Consider the following 18,456-nt stretch of genomic DNA (forward strand, 5'->3'; position numbering starts at 1 on the left):
TGGCTCATAAAAAGGTGGGGTAGTTCGGTTCTACGGTGTATATGCAACGGGTGGCGAAAGCGAAAGCAGCAGCAGCAGAAACAAAAGCTAAACAAAACTTTTGTTTGTCCTCATCGGCCGGCTGAAAACTGCTGACTGACTTGGCCGAAATTTGTCGACCGACCGACCAGGCCTAAGCCGCAGTGTCTCCCTTCATCTGGTGACCTTTTTTGGCTGGCAAAAATTGTAAAACTCATTTACATAACAATTACCGCTTGACACGGCGATGTTGCCCCCCCTTTTCACCACCCATTTGGGCCAAACCAAACTTCACATTGGGTAATACTTTGAAGTCCGTGGCGAACTATACACATACACATACATATCTATTGTTTGTTGTTGGTCTAATGTTGTCGCTCACATGCTGTCCCTTTCCGTTTGTCTCTCCGTCGCACTCCCCCGCTGGTGGCGCCACCTGCCGGCACTTGCGGGACTGACATTTTATTTAGATTGCTTTGCATTTTCAACTTTTCTCCGTTTTCCAACCGCCAACTGCGTGCAATTGTCGTTACAGAGAAAGAAATGATGACATATTCCCATAAGTTAATACAAACGATTCTATTTAATTGGATCATACTTAAGCTAACATACCAACTTGAAAGGTTAAAACCATTTTACTGAATTAATTTTCGTTTTCCTTGAGGCTATTACGTAAATTAATCTATTTATTTTGATTGCAGTTTTCCCTTCGCATTTCGACCGCCGAAGTGTGAAGACGTTTTTACCGAGCTCCGCACAAAATCGGTTGTTTTGAGTGAAGTGAACGCCAAAAAAAGTAAACTAAATAAAAAATCCGAAAGCGAAAGAGACGCTCTATGCGATGCAAGATCGCTTAATTATTTAGTGATTTGTTATCTTAAATTATAAAACTATGAGTCAGAACGACACTCGCGCTCAGCGACAGCGCGAGCAAGACGAACGTCGGCTCTCAATTCAACGCAACAACGCGTACTTCTCCTACGTCTCACCGACAATCCCAAACGCAGACATCGAGCGGTCAATAACCCATAGCCCAAAAAACCTTATTCTACCAACAAATCAAGAAAGAGCGCGCTCCTGCTCCCCCGCTCTCCTAGCTCCGACAGAAGCCCCGCTACCTCCGCTACCTCCAACAACAACAGCTGGAGACAGACCGACAGCCCGCTCTACCTCGTTATCGGCTGCACCCGCTCACGCTCTGACTGAGTCAGCGAAAGCAAAAACGCAAGCAATAAACGGTACTGCTGCACTACCAACAAAACTAAACGAAAACGTAAACAAAAAAGCTGGGTCGACCTGGCAAACTGGAATGGACCGCTACATTACAATAAAGCGAAAGCTCAGCCCGGAAAAATCAGATCTGGAAAACAAGCCGAAAAATACACGCGACAATTCTACCTTGATCAAAAATGTAGCCCCTGCAAATACCAACAGATTTGCCTTGCTGGTAGATACCGCTGAGGACGTGCCGCTGGGATCCGTTGATATCGAACCGAAGAAAACAAAACCTCCGCCAATATACATCCGCGAGAAGAGCACAAGCGGTTTTGTAAATACTTTGATTGGCCTTATTGGAAAAGATAGCTTTCATATAATTCCCCTCGTAAGAGGTACTATCAATGAAATCAAACTTCAGACGAAAACGGAGGACAACTACAGAAAAGTCACAAACTATTTTACCGCACAAAAAATAGGCTTCTACACCTACCAGCTTAAAAGCAGCAAGGGTCTGCAAGTAGTCCTGAAGGGCATTGAGTCTGATGTTACGCCCGAAGAGATAACTGAGGCGCTAAAGGAAAAGGGATTTTACGCCAAAAGCGTGTTCAATATCAAAAACAGAAACAGGCAACCCCAACCACTCTTCAAGATTGAGCTTGAACCAGAAAACAAGCCTCTTAGAAAAAACGAGGTTCACCCAATTTACAAACTCCAGCTCCTTCTGCACCGTAGGATCACGGTAGAAGAGCCGCACAAACGTATCGCTCCTGTACAATGTACAAACTGCCAAGAGTACGGCCACACAAGGTCGTATTGTACACTTCGCCCGGTGTGCGTAGTCTGTGGAGATCTCCACGACTCCAAACAGTGTCAAACTAACAAAAAAAATGCATGTGAGAAAAAATGCAATAACTGTGGGGGCAATCACACAGCAAACTACAGAGGCTGTCCAATCTACAAAGAGCTGAAAACCCGTCTTCACAAAAGAATGAACACGGCGCGGGCACACCAAGGAACAGCTACGCTGATACCATCAGAGACAAATCCTGAAGTAATTTTCTCGAAAGCAGCAAGTTTCGCTCCCTGGCCTACATCCAACACTAACAAGACAACATTTGCAAACGTTTTAAAATCAGGTATGACGCCTCCAACCCAAAATTCCCGAACTCCACATGAAGTGTACACAAAATTAGACACACAACAAAACTATAGCCCAGCTGCGCAGCAGGAAACAAAAACTGAAGCTATGATCCAAGCCTTACAACAGAGCATGATGGAATTTATGACATTCATGAAGACCACCATCCAAGACATGATGCGTAATCAAAACCTTTTGATACAAATGCTTGTAGCCCAACAAAACAAATAAACAATGGCTACCTTACGCATAGCTACGTGGAACGCCAATGGCGTCTCACAGCGCAAACTTGAGCTAGCTCAATTCCTACATGAGAAGCATATCGACGTTATGCTTCTTTCGGAAACTCATCTCACAAGCAAATACAATTTCCAAATAAGAGACTACCATTTCTACGGTACAAATCATCCCGACGGAAAAGCACACGGTGGCACCGCCATACTCATAAGGAACCGCATGAAGCACCACTTTTACAAAGAATTTGCGGAAAATCATCTTCAGGCCACATCCATCAACATTCAGCTGGAAGACAACACTCTCCTTACACTAGCGGCCGTATACTGCCCCCCCCGTTTCACAGTATTAGAAGATCAATTCCTGGATTTCTTCCAAGCACTAGGGCCACACTTCATTGCAGCAGGCGACTACAACGCTAAACACACTCACTGGGGATCGCGACTTGTGAACCCAAAAGGAAAACAGCTTTATAAGACTATAATTAAAGCCACTAATAAACTCGACCATGTTTCCCCCGGGAGTCCTACATACTGGCCATCAGACCTCAATAAGCTGCCTGACCTGATCGACTTCGCAGTTACGAAAAATATTTCCCGCAGTTTGGTTAAAGCTGAATGTCTGCCGGATCTGTCATCTGACCACTCGCCTGTACTAATTCACCTCCGCCGGCACGCAGAAAACGTTAAACCACCATCCAGACTGACTTCCCACAAAACAAACTGGCTCAGGTATAAAAAATATATAAGTTCACATATTGAGCTAAACCCAAAACTCAATACTGAATCTGATATAGAGAGCTGCACGTGTGCATTGCAATCCATCCTTACTGCAGCAGCTCTTACTGCAACGCCCAAAATAACAAATAATACAATTAATTCAAAAAAGACCAACGTACAAATCGAGCAACTCGTCCACGTAAAACGACGCTTACGCAGAGAATGGCAATCCTCCAGATCCCCAACTGCAAAACAAAAGCTAAAAGTAGCCACACGGAAACTGGCCAACGCTCTGAAACAAGAAGAGGACGACGATCAGCGCCGATACATAGAGCAACTCACACCAACAGGCACAAAACAAAAGTCACTGTGGCGAGCCCTCTCAACTCTTCGCCCACCGACTGAAACCGTTTTGCCGATAAGGAATTCCTCAGGTGGCTGGGCCCGTAGTGATGAAGACAGAGCCACCACATTTGCCGCTCACCTACAAAATGTGTTCACGCCAAACCAGGCTACTAGCACATTCGCGCTACCGTCCTATCCCGTAAACTGCCACCAGCAACACACCCCAATTGTGTTTCGCCCTAAAGAAGTAACTAAAATAATCAAAGACAATCTCAGCCCGAAAAAATCCCCCGGCTGCGACCTTATAACACCGGAAATGATCATCCAGCTGCCACATTCTGCAGTTCGCTACATAACCAAGCTCTTTAATGCCATCACCAAACTTGGTTACTTTCCACAACGATGGAAGAGGTCGATTATCATAATGATTCCAAAGCCTGGTAAGAACCACACAGTCGCTTCATCTTACAGACCAATAAGTCTACTCTCATGTATTTCGAAACTATTTGAAAAATGCCTGCTGATCCGACTTAATCAACATCTGATATACCACAATATAATCCCAGCCCACCAATTTGGATTTCGCGAAAGCCATGGAACCATTGAACAGGTGAATCGTATTACAACGGAAATAAGAACTGCATTTGAATATCGCGAATACTGTACAGCAGTATTTTTAGACGTATCCCAAGCATTCGACAGAGTCTGGCTCGACGGCCTAATGTTTAAAATTAAAACATCCCTACCCGAAAGCACACACAAACTTCTAAAGTCTTACCTCTATAACAGAAAGTTTGCAGTGCGGTGCAACACTGCCACTTCCACTGATCATACAATTGAGGCTGGAGTCCCCCAAGGCAGCGTTCTTGGGCCAACATTATACCTCATATATACAGCCGACATCCCTACAAATAGTCGCTTAACGGTATCCACATTTGCCGACGACACAGCTATCCTTAGCCGTTCAAGGTCCCCTATCCAAGCCACAGCACAGTTGGCACTGTACCTCATCGACATTGAGAAGTGGCTCTCTGACTGGCGAATAAAAGTAAACGAGCAAAAATGCAAGCACGTGACGTTTACGCTAAACAGACAAGACTGTCCTCCGCTCTTGTTGAACAACATACCACTCCCGAAAGCAGATGAGGTAGCATACCTAGGAGTACACCTTGACAGAAGACTCACATGGCGCAGGCACATTGAAGCCAAAAAAACCCAACTTAAACTCAAAGCCAACAACTTACACTGGCTCATCAACTCTGGTTCTCCGCTCAGCCTAGACCACAAGGTCTTGCTCTACAATTCTGTATTGAAACCTATCTGGACCTATGGCTCACAGTTATGGGGCAATGCCAGCAACAGCAATATTGACATCATACAGCGAGCACAATCAAAGATCCTGAGAACCATCACTGGGGCACCGTGGTACGTTCGGAGTGAAAACATCCAAAGAGACTTAAATATCCCATCAGTTACCAACGCAATCACGGAACTTAAGGAAAAATACCATAGCAAGCTTTACACGCACCCCAACCACCTAGCGCGAGGTCTAATCCAGCTCAGCAGCCGTTCCCGACTCCGGCGAAAGGACCTACCAACCCAGCGAATAAATTATTAGGGCCGCTTAATCATAGAACAGTTGGAAAAATAATACAACTGTTCAAAAAATACTTGTTATAGTTAAGATTTTTAAACTTATTGTTAGTTCTTATACAAGAAGATTCAATAAATAAAAGAAAAGCAAAAAAAAAAAAAAAAAAAAAAAGTTTTCCCTGTACTGTACTACGAACTTCCACCAACTGGAAAACTCGCTGGCTTTAAGTTGCCCCGCACTTCACTTTCATTATGTGTCAGTTGCATTGTCTTGACTTTTCGCATACATTTTCCCCGAGTTTTCCGGCCCCAGTGGATTTTTATGTTCGTGCTGCGGTTCCGCCCGGTTATGTGACACAGGGAGCTGATCTGTTTGGCTTTAGACACTGATTAGCCGTAGCACTTACAATTTCATCCAAAGTGTTCGTCGGCTCCTTCATACCATGACGTTAGAGATTCATCCAATCTGCCGGCGAGAGAAAGCAAACAAAAGAGAAGTCAGAATCAGCAAACAGACAAACAAATAATCATTAAATATCAGATGTACAAAGGGGGGCGGGGGTGTTGGGGTGGCTCCGTTTTCAGGTGCGTCAATATACAAATGTCTGCCCCAAGAGGGCGCCACAACTTGCATGCGTATGTGTGAGTTTGGCAAACATATTTAAGCAGAACCAGATAAGCACAAAATTTAAATTCGTATTCTTTAAAATTAATACAAACATTAGAAAGCAACACTGTATGCAACTGCTACTTTAACTCATGGGTCCACTTTATTTATTTCGTTTGGTTTCCATTCCAAAATGGGCATTTTGCTTTATTGATTTCACCAGATCACCTTTTAACTGTTACATGCCTTTCAACGAATATAGCATACCCTTTACCACTACAAGTAACGAGTAACGAGTATAATAATTTGCCTTTTCATCATGCAACATATACATGTGTATGAAGGCAGTGATTCAGATAGGGAGAAGCAAGATGAAACCTGGCATTGAGTTCGTCCTTTCAACGCACCCAACTCTCAGCCAAAGAAAATTCACTCTTTTTATGCGACTTATTTAGTTCAACAATGGAGTAAAAAGCGAAGGGCACGAGCTCAGTGGGAAAAACGTTCATTCTTATTAAAATCATGATATACACAGCGGGAAGAACTCGCAGTCATTTGCATTTTCCAACCACTCGCCATGGTTCGGAATAGAATTTTCTCGGTGCTTCTGTTTTGTAAGTTGATTGCCACATAAATTTCATGTAATCTAATAAAATTTGAATTGTCGTCGGCTCCTGTTTTTGGGCCAATGTGAAAAGTGAACTGCCAGCCGCAAAATAACCAGTATCCACAATCCACTGACAAACTAGAGGTGGTTCGATTTCAAAACAAAAACTTATGTGAACCCATTTAAATATTCGCAGTTAAGCAAACAAATTATCCAATCGTGACTCAATTTAGTATGGTTATTAAACAATTTAAGGCACGACTAATTTTGTCACGCGCACATCTCTAGCTAGAAATCGCAAAATCCTGTTTGAAATGCTGATGGAGTTTCAACTTTGAACGGGCGATAAGCTAATCAAATTAATTCAACTTAAAAAACTTGGCAAGCGAATTTGCAACAAATTAATGTTATTTCATGGCTTCTTAAACTTGACACTGCGGTAACTACCACCCACCCCCCTTTTTGGCAGCTCACTTCAAAGTAATTCATTTCTGATTGGAAGTTTCCTGTCAGCAATTTTACTTTTTTCTCGCTTTTCACTTTTCACTTTTTGTGTGAGCGAAAACTTTTCTGCATGGCTTAAAGTGGGAGCGTTTATGGACGGATGTACGCTGCACGATGTACGATGTACGTTGAATTGAGCCAGTTCGAGTTGCCACACATTTTAGCCCTCGAACAATAAACTTGGAAAACATACTCCATCGCCGACGGGGAGAGAACATTTTCCAGTTTGTTGATCGAATCCTCTGGGGGGCTACCCCCCTTCCCCGCAGATCGAAGGTTTCTGAAATCGCATATCCTGGGTATTTGTAGGCAAATTGCCCGCATTTTGTTGCCCCCTCGAGTGCGAGTATCTGCTGGGTTATTTGTAAACTTTTTCGGTTGATACTTTGCGAGGGGGGAGGGGGCGCCAAAGTTAATCTCGCTTAGACAAAGTTCTCCGTTTGCGTTAAAGGCATTTGATTGATTTTCCCTCCCCCGCGCAGCTTCGATTGAGTGCAAGTGGCAAGTACTTCAGTCACTTGCCAATTCGCTCGAATGCAGTTTGCATGTTTGATGACAGCTCCAAACGCTTCTGGGTTCCAATACCCTTCTCCCCCCGCCCCCCTTCGGAATTCGATAGCTGAAAGTTTTTTGCATACGCTCGCACACCTTTTCCAGCACCACAAACAAAACGTGTCAAATGCACAAAAATCCAAATTCTCACATTGCCAGCCGAATGAAATTGCTATATGGAAATCTAAACAACTGCATTCATATATATTTTTGCATCTATTTTTGCATATAGACCAGTAAAAACGAAGCATAGCAAATTGGCTTTAAACAACAAATTTCTTAAAGAATTCAAGAACAATTTGCGAGGAAGTCGATCAAATAAATAGGCTTAAGAACTCAGCAAAGAAATGGGTATAAAATATTCATAAAAAATATTGTTACAAAGATAGAAAATAATAATTCTTGCATTGAAATATCTGTCTATAACTTAATTATAAATTGTTAAGTGTTTTTAAACAACATTATTTATACATTTGAGCACATTAATGAATCAAAAGATACTCAAATCCTAATGTTTTATAAATAAATGCAAAAATAATCATTATTAGCTTCGTAAATGACTTTCTTAAATAAAGTCAGTCAGCAGCAAGCGTATAATTTGGAAACGCAAACCGCTTTTAATTGGATCAATACCCCACAGCATTTAATGCAATTATCAATTTGACAGTGAATACATTTGGAGCAAGAGTAAACACACATTTGAATACAAATCCCGGGTGAATATTTACCCTAAAACAACAGGAGTGATCGCAAACGCATTCAAAACGCTGACTAAAATATCAACGGCCGAGCAATTTTAATAAATGTGTAAATTACAAATGTTTTAATTATTCGCCAATGCTGTGGGAATTGTCGGCACTAAACAATAAACAATTGCGCATCCTGATTGAAAAAGCGTGAAACCATTCGGAATTTGGACAAGGCCATGTTGTTGTTTTCTGTCTGCGGGTCGAGAGTTTCATTTGGTTGTTGGATATCGTGAATTCGGGTTTCGAATTCATTTGCGACCTTTTCATTTAGTTGGTTTCTGGTCTCTGTGGTATCATATCAAGTTCCACTTCCGCTCATCGGAGGTTTTACATAAATTAGGGCCAAACTGGACAATGCAATTTTAATGAGAATTAATCTTTCGGCCATAAGTGGGGCAAATTGAATTGGCAATGTTGGGGAAATGTGAAATTTGGAAAGTGGCAAGTGGAAAGCGTTAGATTGCATGTTCTAGTTGTTGTTCTCCAGTGGCAGTTGCACATTTGCCAGGCGCCACAGGGGCAAATGCTCCATCACACACACACACACACACACACACACACAGTAAACAAGTGCACATGTGTGCGAATTTGGCAAATGTACAGCAAAAGCGCGAAAATAACACCTGCAGGCTGCAAACTAATTAAAATCATTGCGGCCATTTCGATGAGCCGCGTCCATTAAATCATTCAGTGCGGATAAAATAAACACATTGCATTTTACATTCAAGTTGATTTTACAAAATATTTTACAACATTATACAGAAATTAATAAGATTATATCTCAACTAAGGAAAATTAAGAAAATTAATCACCAAGTTCCTAGTTAAGAACTTCTTGATTTAAACGGAAAATAGCTATAGTGATTGAAGAAAAATCTCTTTGGATCTCGACGTATATTAATTGAATGCAGCAGCTAATTAGTGAAATTGTCAAGAATTTGCAACTTCGGCTTGGCCCGAAATAATTACTTAACCAGCTAAAACGGTATAATTGCGACATTAGAGACTTTGCCAACTAATTATCTATAGTGCAGGCCATATACCATAATCAGTTTATGTGGCAGCAGCACGTCAGCACGTTTTGTTCGATAATGCCTATTGTCATGTATCTATATCTGTATCTGTATCTTCGTCTGCTACTGCATCTGTATCCATAGCTGCATTTGTATTTGGGGCTGATATCCGTATTTTAAGCGGCTTTATATTGGCCACAAAGAGACTTACGCTTGGCCAAACAAGAATTGGATTATACATATTCATTCGGAGAGGCAGAAATCCGGGGAATATCTCAATTATTTGCGTGTTAAGCGTGCGGCTAAGGCAACAAAGTGGCAGAACTTGACATTGGGAAAGGTAATTAGCAGGGCACCTCAATGTGGCAACCATTTGTGCTAAGCACTTCGCAGCGATGTCATTAAGACAGCACTCAAGCCTGGTCAAAAGGACCACAAATTATGGCAGTCTGTGGCGTTGTGGCCAATGAGCAGGAGGAGAGGTAGCAGCTCGAATGGGGATCATAAATCAATAGCCATTGACAGCTTTGTCAATGAATCGGCGGATGATTGAATGAGCATACGCCACGTCCATCACGGCGTATAAGCAACGCTCCGCTTGCCGCGAAGGTCATCAGCAGTAAGTGGCTGACGACCGGAAAGAACTCGGTTCACAGCGCTTTTCTGTTTCAACGCGCCTCGCATTCAAGAGCATTTTCCTTTTAGAAAATCATTTTCTCTGCCGAAATTCCAGAACCCCCACCTCCCGGCACATTTTGTGGCAATTTGTTCAATTACTCGAGCTCAGACATCGATTTGGTTTATTAAAAAGAAGCCCAGAGTCCAGACGAAAACTACAGACTTTCGGTGCTAGGCATTTTCGCTTGGCCAGCAAATTCGGCGGAAAACATTTTCAATTTAATTAAACAAAAACAAAGCAGAAAAATGTTGTGTCGAGCAAAGTTTTTATGTACTTTTCAAGGGGGGATTTGGGGCATTGAAAAGGGATGATGGCATGATGATGACAGCCCAAAAGTGTACGCATCTTCAAATAATTATGCAGAAATGAAATTAGTTTGACCCACAACTTTTGTGAAATAAAGAACAGAAAATAGTTGAATACGATAAAGCAACTTTTTACGGAACAACAATGGTCGTCAGCATGCAAACATTTTTGTGTTATTTAATTGCCCAGCTAATTTGGTTTGGTTGGGGCATACAAATAAAATTCAAATTTAATTTCTGGAAAGTTTCGTGAAGCGATGAAAACTATTACAATGGCAATTAATTGCAATATAATGGCATAATGGTGGCTTAATTGTTTAGGTTCATTATTAATGAGAATAATACACGTTTTAACATATTAATGCAACTTTTTTGCTGATAACTTTTGAACGTACATTTAACAGACTCCACCCAAATCATTAGGCAGTAAATTGCTCTCGAATAACGAGACTTCCACTTCTAATCCGATAGTAAATTATCCCGAAATGTGCCTGTGTAGATGGCACACTAGAAATAGACAGCCATACCGCACATTTGTCCCTCGCACCTACCTACATACACCACCGTCGACATTAGCTGACAATAAAATATGTAAATGGCTGCCGAATAAATCGCAGCCAACTTCTGACATGCCAAAAAAGTGGAAAAGGGGCATTTGCCGGGGAGTGGCGCAAGTGGCAAGTGGCAAGTGGAGATCGGGGCGGCAGACAAGAGTCAAACAAGCAGAAACCGAGCGACATTTTCGTAATGCGAAAAGGTAACAGACGAAATCCATCAGTCCATAACGAAAGCCCCGTTGTGTCGCATGTGTGTGCGTGTGTGTGTGTAGAGTCCCGCCCACCACAAGCTGCCGCCCCAAATGATGAGTTGCGATTACACACATAAATACGCAATTCGCTTAAGTAAGATGGCATGGGAGGTGAGGGTAGGTGGTCTGGGGATTGGGTGTGCATCTGGTGGGGATCAGGAGGTGGAGCGGCAGAGTTGCGGTTCCATTCCGCCATGTGCGTCATGGCCCGGCTTCTGTTACCACTTACCCACATGGAAGCTCTCACAGTTGCGGTTAAATCGAAAGTCATACCATAACTATAATATTACAAGCCATAAACCCGCAACGAAATTGGTAACATTTACTACTATATATTCTACTATAGAAATGATTTTCCAGCCTTTAAAAGTTTATTAAATTTCCGTTGCATATGTATAAATACAAGGTCAAGCAAGTAATATTTCATCCCAAAATGGTGCATGTAATTGTAAAAATCATTTCTGGGAAATCGATTTTCCATGTTCATAAGCTCCTCGGGTCTTGCAGCACTATTCTTTCGCCGGCAGCTGTATTTATTAGCAATTCAATGTGGAAAAGCACCGACACACACACACTGACAGACTGACAAACACGCCCCACACACACACTCACACAGCAATGGCAACAATAATGCGAATTGATGAAGCGTGAAGGATTTCGGAGGCAATTTTCAGGAGAGGATTGCGCCTGCATATCATCACTCTGCACACGCACAGATTAGGCTGGGTAAAGATGGCTGAAGCTGCGGTCCGAAAAGTATGGATTGCAGACGACGTATCTATCAGATGTGAACATCAGTGAACGCAGCCTGTCGGCGGATTAAGTATCCGCCCCGTTGCCGCTGCCTTTGTTTGCCGGCTTTTCCATCCTGCAGGGGCTATTTTCATTTTAATTTTAAATTACAATTACGTTGTAATGATATTTAAACGGGCATTGAAGTAAATCACGCCCCAATGGGCAAGCAAATTAATATTGCGATAATAAACGAAGCGAAGTGAACAATCTATCAGCGAATTTTATTGCCGCATTACGTGCCAATTAATTTGCGGAATGTTTTCCTTTGCGAAAGGTATTTGAATGGAATTAATCGCGAAATGTGTGCCATAGACTTAAATGCGTCAAAACCACCACTAAATTGAATTTGAATGCAAACTAGTATTTATTTATTTTATTATCCAGCCAGCAAACGAATGAAACAAATGAAAAGGTCAAACCAAAATACCTAAAATAATAAAAAAGCGTAAAACGAACCGCATCGCACAAAACTCAATTGCGGCAAAATAACTAAAATTGCTTTGTCAGGTTAAAAGAGAATTTCCCATCAGGAGCCTCCCCGCCTCCAAATACAAAAGGGGGCGTGCCAGAAAGCTTGTGTGTGTGTCTGTATCGCTGGATAATTCAGACACAAAAAACTTTGATTCTATATGCAAACGATAAGGGAAGCCGGCAAAGGGAAAGATTTGCATGTGGAGCGAAGCTGGCTGACTGCGATGTGTGTCAAATAAACATATTTACCCCCCCCCCAGCATCTCCACCCCCTCCCCCGAAAAGGGGGGATGTGGATATTTCCACCTCCTCCGAAGGCAGTTGGCAGGCATAAAATATCTGCAAAGCGCATTTAAGCCGCGCCACACAATAAAAATAAATAAAGAAAGGCGGCGAACAAAAAAGCGCACCGAGAACCAGCGATTTTCACGGAATAAGGTCCACACCACTGGCGGGGTGGACCGTAAGCTGTGGGCGGGCGGGCCAGGTAGCAGCACATGCAAGCCAAAAACATAATAATAATAAATATTCAGTTCAGTTCAGTGTGTTCAGTTTCCGTTTTATTCAACCTCAAAGATAGGGCAAGTGAGGGTATGAGCTGGAGTTGCCACACATTTCAAATATTTTTGCTCAATAAAGTGCAAAATGTTCAAATTTTTAGCATATCGAAAATTGATATTTTCATCAATTTGTTATTGAAAAAATTTACACAAGTACATTTATTTACGCTTGAAGTAAGAAATATAAAATTAAAAAGAAAATAATAATGCTGGGTATTTTTGTTTGAATCCTCTCGCTTCATTTCGTAAATTTTTTGCACCGAATTCGCATGAATGAAAATGCGATATGAATGAATAAAAAACCAAACTACGGCGAATGAAAAAAGTGATTCGCCCACATGTGTACATGAAAATGCAGCATGAACGCATTTGTATGTGTGTGTGTGTGTGTGGCATATAGGGGAGGGGGGCAAAAGTGAAAGAGAAAGTAAGGATGCAGGGAGAAAGGGAAGCGGAAACCGCCCGCAAGTAAGTAAACCAAATCCGAATGAACAGGGATTTGCATTCATAAAAAATATCGCATGTGAGCAGAGCGGAGACATCCTTGCTTATCCTCCCGTTTTGGTGTCTTCGCTCCGTCTCTTTCTTGCGCCCTATACCCGTCCCTTTCGGCAGCAGACCCTGCAGGTATTGCTAGTCACAAATGGAGGTCATGACTGTGTTTGTGTGTGTGTGCGACTTTGTGTGTGTTTTTGCGCAAATTATGCAAATCGCAAGCATGAAAAACAAATATAAAACTTTCCACGAGAAAAAAAAAGAATCAAAAATTAAATAAAATTTTACAAAAGACATAAAAACCAAACGGTTGCTCCAACACGCACACAGTGACACACATAAGTGGGTTGCCTGCATGACAAAAGTGGCAAAGGGGTGGTGGGTGCTTACCCCACCAAAGGAAGGGCCACGAAAGGCATCCCAGCCTTATAGTCAAGCTACCCTAAGGTGATTTCTGCTGGCAATGGAATCAAATTGACTGGAAATGGCCTTTAAAAACTTAAGATAATGTCACAGGTCTGGAAGTTTCTAACTTTTTTTGATGGCAAAATAAATTAAAAGGTTCCAAAAAGCTTAGGGTTCTATAGAAATGGCACAAGCATATATTTTACTTTTCAATTTGTCTGTCAGATTGGATTATCATTACAGGGAGTCCTTTTTTGTGCGACCTTATCGTTCATAGGTAATTTGGATAGCAGCGGCAAGTTGGACTGTAGATTTGAAAGGGACCCGCGTAATGATTGTACTTACAGATGTATGCATGACCTAGCTCGCCATCTGTGAATCCTGTTAAAACCCCCCTGCCCCCTTTTAGCCCGCTTGACGAAAGTTGGTAGCTCACCCGAACAAAAAACTAAGGCAAACAAACAAACGCAAATTTTTTTTCTCTCTCATTTTTGTTTGTTTTTTTATTTCAAAAAGCGCGCGTGGACAATGGCAAACATAGGTGGAGTGTTATGTGGTAAAAAGGGGGGCTTTGGGGAAGGGGTGCGGCTTTGGGCGCGGCTGTCTGCACGTGTGCGTTTGAGCTGCGGAGCAACTAGTTGTGGGCCAGGCCCATTTCATTTCAGGCCGGCCAAAAGCGTCGCAAAAATATCTGTAAAACACGCAGCTGGCTTTGAGCAGAGCACCCCCACGAAAAACCTGAAAACCCCCCACTCGAGAGCCAGAAGCGTTAAATAAAATCTCGCACACTTCGTTTGGACGTGAAAAAAAAAACACGTTTGTATTCCCCTGCCAACACTACCACCCACCCACTCTCCTTCTCTCTCTCGTTGCTGCCTCGGTGAAATGCAAAACAAATTAGAAAATAGGTTTGTCAACATCAGGCAGCCGGTTTCAAAACTCAACATGTGGGCGTACCTGCCACGCCTGGCTAAAAATTGGATTTCACTCGTAGTTGCTAGGAACCAAGTGCAGTGTTTGTAAGTGGCCAGCGTAAAAATGGTTGAGAGAATTGCTTTGCATTTTTTGGTTTCAAAACCCATGTTAGTCAACTTAAAAGGTCACAGCGAAAAGTGTAGAGCATGTGCAGCCAAAAATAGTGAAGTCTTTAAGTCCATTGACTAAAACGTTGACCTCAAAATTAGTCACTCAAAAAGTATCAGACTAAATAATCAGTTTATCTATCAAAAAAAAAAATATTTTAAATGGCTTGTCAATCAAGCCGAGTTCATTAAACGGTTGGCAAGGTTTTTGACGTCACAAGCGTTACTACACGCACTCGGCCAAAACGGAGCGTGATAAATGTTTGAAACAAAAGTGTTACTGACCTCACATTACACGTAAAAAACGTGCAGGTTCACCAAAACTCAAACTCTTTATTTTTCGGGGGTGCTAAGCGCGAGAGAGAAAGGCATATGTCGCAGGAGAAGAGCGAGAGAAAGGAACAGCGAATCGCTGGGGAGAAAGAGACGGGCAGCCAAGGGAAAGGAGACAGAGATAGCAGAAGTTTGGGGCCTCGAAGTTCGACGATTGCCCCAGCCTCGCTTCACTTTTCACACTTTTCGTTTTCGTTGCGTTGGAATTTCTAAAAAACCCAAACTACCAGATAGAACGTGCGACAGAGAGGGCAGCACCCGGAGCGAGAGAGAGACGGGGATAGAGGCTGGCATTCCTGGTTTCCAAGGCAACAAAACGCAACCCAACAGCGATCGCTGGAATGCAGCAGCTACAACAACCACAAAAACAGGGCTTGAAACTAAAAAAAAAAACTGGCTTTGTTGCCTTTTTACAACGTTTTGTTGTTGCTGCACAGAGAAAAATGTGAGAAGTACAAATGTAATCATTAAATTATGTTAGCAAAAAAATAAAATGTTAACAGATATGTTGGATATTAAAAAAGTTCTTCATAAAGAATCAAGCCTGTAATTGTTACAAGCTTAAATGCCACGAAGTTAAGATTAGTCCAATAAAGTTCTTCAAATACCACTGTGGAGTTCTTATATCACCAACTTTGTTTAATTCTTTTGCAACAGATACATAGAATAGCTTTATAATCTTACTCAGAGGTAAATGTTACTTAGATCTTCATCTATAAGAAAGCTAAATACAGTTAGTAGATAGAAAGATAGTTCTTATAAATACGAAAGACTTTGCTTTTTCGCTGCGTGTTTTTAGTCGTGGGGAACACGTTTAAAAGCGATCGAAAGAGGTGAGGTGAAGGGGAACCCTGTTGACTTGGCTTTTCAATTGGAAATGGACTTGGGGCCCGGGAATGTGAGAATGGGCCTGGCTTCGAATCGCTGTGCACATTTGTGTGGGTTTTTTGGGGGATGCTTTTGTGGACGGACTGGCGGATTGTGCGGATTGGCTTGCCTGGTCTGAAAAATGCTAAACTAAACCGGAATGTGGCTCATTCAGTGAAAAGAGCATAATAATAGCCGCAACATGATCATGATCGTGATGACGATGGCGATGACGACGACGACGACGACGACGCTGGCGATCGAAAGCCAAGCGCTGCTGGCTTGGAATATCGTCGTAACTTGAGGCCGGCAATCTAAGCGCTCGACTTGCTTGTTTTTCTGGTTTGCCAATTGCGCCAGATTTGCGTTTTTTTTTTTTGTTATTTGTGTTGTTCGTTCGGTTCTCGGTTTTATTTTTGTAGTTTCAAAAGAGGAAAAAATGTCGCCAATGGATCAGAGGAAAACAGAGCGTGTACAGTTGCAGCATCATTGGATCGAACGAAATTGGAGGCCAACTCCTCCCCCTTTCGGGAAAATTCCCACCAGCCAATGTTGTTGGCTGGAAAAAAGAATCACGTTTATACCGTTTTGTACTGATTTTTCCGTTCCCTCTTCTTCATTGTCATTATCTGGTCTTTCTCTTTCCACCTCGCCGTTTTCAAGTGCAATTTTGAAATGCCACACACACACACACACACTTGTGCCTCCGTCCATACATACACACGTGCACACACAGTTACCATGCTCATTAAACATTTTTGCTGTTGAATAATTTTTCTTTTTTTCCACGAAGAGAGGGGGGTTGAAGTCAAAAGAAAAGAAAACTTCAAGTTCACCTCACCTTGTCTGCACCTTGCGCTGCTTTTGCTGCTGTTGTTGCTGCTTCTTCTGTTGTTGTTGCTGCTGCTTTGTTGTTGCTTATTTCGCTGCTGTTTAATTGCACCTTAAAGTGAATTAATCACCATTTACACTGCCGCTTCTGCAGCTGCTGCTTCTTCTTGCTCTTTCTTCACCCTGCCTTTTATATCAGGCAACTTTTTTGCATACTTTTTAACTGGCTTTCTTTCATTCAATTCACATAGCTGCTTCTTCCCTGACTTTGTAATTAATTGAATATACACACTCACACTAACTTACATGCTCGTAAAGAGCAGACACTCACAATAACACACACACGCGCAGAATGAGCGAGAGAGCGAGACGGAGCACGCGGCTTTTCCTTTTTGGGGGAAAACACGTCTATCGACAGGTAAGCGCGTTGAGCAACTGATCGCCTCGCGTTTGGGCCACGCTCAGCGCAATAAACTGCCAGTCTACCACCACGCCAGCTAGCCGTCTCTTTCTGGTCGCTCCATCTGACGTCCCGCTCGCACCTGCGAACTTGTTGCGGCGTTGGCGATCGGAACGAAATACGTTACGAAGCACCGTTTGAATTTTACCTGTGACGCGCAGAAAAACAGGGAGAGAGCGCCCACCTGGCGAGCAAGAAACTCTACAAAGCGGAGAGAATCGAAGAGAGCGGTTTACCTGTGTTCACATGCACATGAAAAAATGTGTCTCATATCCCTGAAGTAATATATAATAAAAAATCTTAAGACAATGAAATCAGAATAATCTGAAATCAATTTAAGATAAATGACTATACCAAAAACGCATATACTATAAGTATAAAACAATTAAGATAACTGCGCTTATCGATCAATAACAGTTTTTTTCAGTGTGTCGTTATCGCCGTAGCCGTCTCGACGCTGTTTGAGTGAGTTTATCTGATTTTCCAAGTATTTCTGTTGTCATGGTGCAAATATTATGGCGAAAACAATTGGTCTAGCCATGATATTTTGTATAGGTGCCTTAATTTTACAACATAAGATGATTTTCGACAACTGTGGGTGGATCTGTCTGGCAAATTATCCTGCCGTTTTTTTATATCAGAAGGCGCCAAAATTTGTATTTCAATTTGTTGGTGTGAGTCCTCGCTTTAGCCTCAGCAATGCTTGTGTCTTCGCTATGATGGGTTTCCCCTTTTTTAGACCTCTGCTAATAACAGAATGAGGTAGCACTGTTATGAACAGAATAAATTCATAATTAACAACTAGATGGCGCTATTCTACATCTAAGTGTAAATTAACACAACAAGCTGTCAAAATTTAAATCTATCAGATCAAAAATCTGAAAGAATTAAAGGATTTATTAATGGTAAGCAATATTCTTGTTAGCAAAATCCCAAGTCATATTATGAAAAAATCCCCGTATAATAACTAAATCGACATGTACTTACCAAAGAGTAAATAACAATAAACCAGAATTCAGCACTGAATTTTAGAATAACTATAACTATAAACTTCTTTCGCCAGCTAATT

At 42.0% G+C, this 18,456-nt stretch overlaps 1 protein-coding gene across 1 annotated transcript in view; it reads right to left on the reverse strand.

The window, feature by feature from the left end:
- The window catches only part of LOC6615334 (apoptosis-stimulating of p53 protein 1), a 37,074-nt gene extending 19,723 nt beyond the window's left edge, over positions 1–17,351 (reverse strand). The window contains exons 1-2 of the mRNA XM_002039696.2: positions 16,938–17,351; positions 5,673–5,731 (exon numbers count right to left, since the gene is read on the reverse strand). Of these exons, the coding sequence (XP_002039732.1) occupies positions 5,673–5,705 (33 nt within the window). The 5' untranslated portion in view covers positions 5,706–5,731; positions 16,938–17,351. The remainder of the gene's footprint in view (positions 1–5,672; positions 5,732–16,937) is intronic.
- Positions 17,352–18,456: the final 1,105 nt, after the last annotated feature.

This window comes from Drosophila sechellia, chromosome 2R (assembly GCF_004382195.2).
Source record: "Drosophila sechellia strain sech25 chromosome 2R, ASM438219v1, whole genome shotgun sequence".
Classification (NCBI taxonomy): Eukaryota; Metazoa; Arthropoda; class Insecta; order Diptera; family Drosophilidae; genus Drosophila; species Drosophila sechellia.